We start from the raw sequence: 5,822 nt of genomic DNA on the forward strand, positions 1-5,822 counted from the left end.
TTTTGTTTTAGAATGCCATATATGTAAATGATCCCAAATTAATCTTTAGCATGTGCCCATGTTGTTTTGATTTACTAAACTTTAAAAATATGCCCATTGTTCCCTTTTAACAGCTTTCGGCAACATTTTCAGAAATGGAAATATATGAGCAAATTAGTAAATGAGTAGAATTAGCCAGTACCATTCAGCAAGCATTCAAGGTACGAATACTTCTACAATACACAAAAAAGCATCAGTATAGATCTTATAATGCTATATAAGGTTTCTTATTTAACTTCACTCTTAATTAGCAACATACAATGAAGATTATAGAGAGAGAAGCAAAATAATATAGTCACTGGAATAGTATTTTTACACACTTTTAAGTGATTTTGGTTTTGTTTTTAAGGGAATTGTGTGATATAGTGGAGAGAACAAAAAGATCTGGTTTAGATAGAATTTTAGTTCTCTGCCTTAAAAGTTTTGTGACATTGGGCAAATTACTTAACTTCTCTGATCCTCGTTTTATTAAACTGTGAGGTGGAGTTGGTAATACTCATATAACAGGGTTGAAAGGATTAAATGAGATTCTGTGTAAAATGTCTAACGGTGCCTGACACAGTGTAAGATGTTCAATTAAGGCAACTCTCATTATTTGTAGTTTTCTCAGGTGATGGTGACTTCAGATGCTTAAGTAAATTTTTTTAAAGCTTTAGAAATAGTTGATTTTTCAAATTATTTAAATGATGTGGTGATCATCTTATAATGTACAGAAATATCAAATCACTAGGTTGTACACCAGGAAATAACATAGTGTTGCAGGTCAATTATGTCAATACTTCCAAAAAAAAAAAAAAAAACCAAACTCATAGAAAAAGAGATCAGATTTGTGGTTACCAGAGGCTGAATTGGATGAAGGTGGTCAAAAGGTACAGACTTCCAGTTACAAGATAAATAAGTACTAGGGATGTGATGTACAACATGATAAATATAACTAACACTGTGGCATGTTATATATGAAAGTTATTAAGAGAGTAAAATCCTAAGAGTTTTCATCACAAGAAAAAATTTTTTTCTATTTCTTTAATTTCGTGTCTATATGAGATGATAGATTTCCACTAAACTTCTCGTGGTAATCATTACTTCTTGTGGTAGTGATGGATGTAAGACAAATCATTATGCTGTACTTTATACAGTGCTGTATGTCAATTATATCTCAATAAAACTGGAAGAAAAAAGGATATAACTCACATATCACACAATTCCTTCATTAAAAGTATACCGCCCAAGGGGCTTTCCTGGTGGCGCAGTGGTTGAGAGTCCGCCTGCCGATGCAGGGGACACGGCTTCGTGCCCCGGTCCGGGAAGATCCCACATGCCGCGGAGCGGCTGGGCCCGTGAGCCGTGGCCGCTGAGCCTGCGCGTCTGGAGCCTGCGCTCCGCAACGGGAGAGGCCACAACAGTGAGAGGCCCGCGTACCGCAAAAAAATAAATAAATAAATAAAATAAAGTATACCCCCCAAAACTATTTAAAGAATTTATTTTTAGCACCAAAAATGTCAGTGACATTTTTGTCACTATCATGGAATTGTCATATTGTCACAATTATAAAAATTAATAATGATTTAAATCAGGGGTCCCCAACCCCCGGGCCACAGCAGACTGGTACCGGTCCGCGGCCTGCTGGGAACCGGGCAGTACAACAGGAGGTGAGTGACAGACAAGTGAGCGAAGCTTCACCTGCCACTCCCCATCGCTTGCATTACCGCCTGAACTATCCTCCCCACACCCTGGTCCGTGGAAGAATTGTCTTCCACGAAGCCGGTCCCTGGTGCAAAAAAGGTTGGGGACTGCTGATCTAAATTAACTTTAATTTAATAAATAATTTAATTAAAGTATTAATGAAATTATTTCCCTTAGTGTCACATCACAGAGGCAAATCTTAATTTTGGTGACTGGAATGGGGGTAACTATTCCTCTTATTTGCAAACTATCACTTGTTGTTACTGTATATACAGCAGTTGGATTTTTGTTTTTAATTTACTTCAGTAGCTTTAGCCTTTCCCACCAAGATTCAAGGCAATCCATTTGCCAATTTTTTTTCTAAAAATCTCTCATAAATTATAAATACTATACACAGGCTAAATCTTTCCTGTACTTCCATATAGGACATAAATCAGTATCTATATGATGTTTCTCACTAATAAAAGGAGTGTATCTGGTTCCAGAACCAGGCAGTTTTATTGCAATACTGAGTTTCCACAGTTCAGCCAAAAGTTTGAGGATGAAGACTTGCTGCAAAAAGCCTTAACTAGTTCTCAACTGCTTTCTCACTTGGCATATAAATACGAAAGTTAGAAATGGCCACTGGTACAATAGCTGTGTGTGCATATTCCTCCCGTAGAATATCAGAAGAGACTTGCAGTTTACAGACAAGGCTGGCAAGGTGTTCGGAAATATATCCAGAAACCTGAGGAAATTAGTGGAAAGAGAGGCTTGTTATTTCTGTAAATATGCTAGAGTACATTTTGATTTTACACCTGAGGAACCAATTAGATTAAGTATGTTTGTAAGGTTTGGGGTTAAGAAAATACTGTCAGTGGAGGGTTTTTCTTAGGACTTCTTAATTGATTCATCAGCAAAGTTACCAGATCCCAGTCAAAGAAGATTCTAAGTTTTACAAAACTTAAGATAACTGTCAAAGAGCTAGAATAGCTTTATCACCTCTGAATAATGCCTCAGTGAAGCTATATCGTGAGGAATCTATCTATCTATATATATATATTTTTTTTTTTTTGGAAGGGCAACAAATGTTTATTAGCTTCTCTACGAGCCGGGCGGGAGACGCAGCTCCTCTCCCAGACGGTGGCTGCCCACCCTGTGCGAGGTGGTCCCCCTCCGAGCTCCCTGGAGCCACCCTGGTGACGGGGCAGACCCCAGGGGAGAGGAAGGTAGCGTTCCGCACCCCACGTGAGGGACGGGGACAGGGAGGAAAATAATCAGGAGAAGCAAACACTTTGCAAGGTTTTGTTTGTTAGTCTGACAGCAGGTAGGGGTAGAGGGGGCTCCCGGGCAGGGCTACCGCCCCGTGTTCCGCGTGGCCGCGTGAAGAGACCCACGCTGGCGCTGGTGGTCACGCGGAACCAGCCAGACAAGATCAGCTGGAACGCGCTGATTTCGAAGCTTTGTGTTCATTTCGCCCTGGGCCCCTTCTCGATCGGCTTCCCAATGTCTTTCCCCCGGCGCTTAAGGCCGATGGCTCTCTCGATTTTGCCCAGAGCCTGGTTGTTAGAAATGGCCCGGCCCCTCTCACGGTCAGTGACGACCTGTGGCTTTTCGTTGATTTTCGTCGCCAGGTCCTTCTGCGTCAGCCCTTTGCTCTGCCGGCCCTGCGGGATCCCCTTGCCCACCTCCAGGCTCACCCGGTCGTGATGCAGCTCCTCAGTCCCCAGGTCCAGCTTGGCTGTGTTCTTGGTGATCCAATGCTGTTTGTTCTGGCCGGCAGCCCATTTCTTGGAAGCCTCCACATATTCTCCTCCTCTCTGAGCTGCTAGAGAGGAGGACTTGGCCTTGGCCTGGGCGGCCATGGGGCCCTTTTTGGGCCAGTCACTCTCAGCCATGGTGGGGCAGGTGGTCCGTCCGGCGGCTCCGAGGCAGCTGCTCGAGACCCGGCGACGCGACGTCCCCTTGTCGCTCGGCCGCTTCCGGGGCTCGCCGCAGCCCCGCCCCCTAAATCTGTATTTTTAAATTAACCCTAATTGTAGGGTGAACAACTGTCCCAGCTGACCTGAGACAGAAGATTTCTCAGGCTGAAGGATTTCAGTGCTAAAACCAGGATAGTCCCAGGCAAACCAGGATGGTTGGTCACCCTACGCAATGGCCTGATGTATATCATTAGATAGAGTATCTGGATTCTTTCATGCCTCAAAAATCTACATGGCTTGCCTGACTGACTCTAGACAGTCAGCAAGCTTTTATTCATTGCCTGCTGGGGGCCAGGATCTGGAGATGATGTACAATTAGTAGACAAGCATCCCTAACTGAAATATTTTGTGTGTCTCACGCCCTGTGTCTTATGCTGATAGCCCCACGTGGATACAACTATTTCCAGGTTCGTGTTGCTTTTGGAGCTATTAGACTGAACTCAGCAAAGCAAGATGACCAAAATTAGCCTTTCCAGTGGATTCTGTCTTGGTTGTGCTCTTGTCATCTAAGTTAGATATGATATCAAGAAACGTATAAAAACATTTCCATGTGAAAGCAAATTAAAATGGGCCAAAGATAGATTGTAAACAGCTTGCCCGCCTTCCCGCCTACTTTCCTATAAATATTAAGTTAAATATAGTATATGCCCTAACATTGTAATTCACTTCCACGAGGATTTATTGGATGATTATCCTGGGTCAAGCCCTGTGCTAGGTGCTGGGACTACAAGAACGAATGAGAAATGGTCCTGCCCTCAGGAACCTTCCATCTAATGGGGAGAGAAACATGTGTCACTTGGTCTCTATTTGCCACTGTCTCCCCCAGATCCATTCTCGCCCTCTCTCTGCCTTGCTCCACGCCTCAAGGATTGACCTCTATGAGCTGCATCTCTGGGGCTGTCTTGCTCTGTGGCTTCTGGTTGAGTTCAGCCAATGGGAGGCATTGTTTTGGCTTGAAGCTCTGGCCATTGGTCTGTGATTGTAATTCTCTCCTCCAAGCCTCCAGCACTTGCAGGGCTCCCTTAGCCAATAATCAATTTCCTTACCTCTGCCCACTTCTGTGAATAGTCCCTTCATAAAGTTAGTTTCATGATTTCATCTGAGTGTGCCTTCTGTTTCCTGTACAAACCCTGACTGATTCAATAGGTAAATAAACTACTGAATTAAAGGAGGTAAGTGAAGTAATAGAGGTATATACTCAAGTAGAATGGTGTGATACAGGAGGGCATGCTCAAGAATGCCCAGAGAATGGGAATGAGAAAATGCTTCTTGATCTGAACGCTGAAGGATAAATAATAAGTGGGAGAAAGACCTGGAAGGGGCAATGTCTAGCATGGAGAGAAAACTCACCAGGATGTATTCATGCAACTGTTAGCAGGTTAGGGCAACTGGAGCACTAAGTATAGGGAAGGCAGCAGAGGGAGATAGTGTGGAGAAATAGACTTGGTTCAAGACATGTAAGGATGTTAAGCAATTCTGTTCATTTCACATGCACACTGCCTGCCTCTCTCTCTCTCTCTGCCAAACACTGTTCTAGGCACTGGAGATTCATTAGACCATAAAACAACAATCCCTGCTCTTAGGGGATCTAAAACAGGGCAGCAGTAGAGATGTAAAAGAGGGGACACATATTGTAAAGGAAATCAAAAAGGAGGACAATGCCCAGGACAGTGCAGACAAATCTGAGAATTTTTTTAATTTTTAATTTTGAAATAATTATAGATTCCCAGGAGGTTACAAGGAAATGTATAGGGAAACCCCATGTACACTTCACCCAGCCTCCTGCAATGTTCACGTCTTATACAATTATAGTAAAATATCAAAACCAAGAAATTGTCATTAATATAATCACAGTGTTTTCAGATCTCATCAGTTATACACACACTTGTGTGTATGTGTAGCATCGCCACCATAATCAACACGCTCAAGCCATCATGTTACCTCTTGATGGCCACATCCATCTGCCATCCCTAACCCCTGAAAACTACTAATCTGTTCTTCATCTCTATAATTATGGTATTTCATGAATGTTACATAAATGGAATCGTGTATCATGGATCCTTCGCGGATTGGCTTTTTTCACTCAGCATAATTTGCTTGTGGCTCATCTAAGTTGTGTGTATCAATATTTCACTCCTT

At 42.7% G+C, this 5,822-nt stretch overlaps 1 protein-coding gene across 1 annotated transcript; it reads right to left on the reverse strand.

The window, feature by feature from the left end:
* Positions 1 to 2,355: 2,355 nt before the first annotated feature.
* On the reverse strand, positions 2,356 to 3,843 carry LOC307197394 (endothelial differentiation-related factor 1-like). Its single transcript, XM_079943212.1, has one exon. The coding sequence runs from the start codon at positions 3,597 to 3,599 to the stop codon at positions 3,171 to 3,173; it is 429 nt and encodes a 142-aa protein (XP_079799338.1). The 5' UTR covers positions 3,600 to 3,843; the 3' UTR covers positions 2,356 to 3,170.
* Between the last annotated feature and the right edge of the window lie 1,979 nt (positions 3,844 to 5,822).

This window comes from Stenella coeruleoalba, assembly GCF_951394435.1.
Source record: "Stenella coeruleoalba genome assembly, chromosome: 14".
Lineage (NCBI taxonomy): Eukaryota > Metazoa > Chordata > Mammalia > Artiodactyla > Delphinidae > Stenella > Stenella coeruleoalba.

Coding starts and splice junctions, on each gene's coding strand:
- LOC307197394 (XM_079943212.1), bottom strand. CDS start 3,599: ATGGCTGAGAGTGACTGGCCCAAAAAGGGCCCCATGGCCGCCCAGGCC.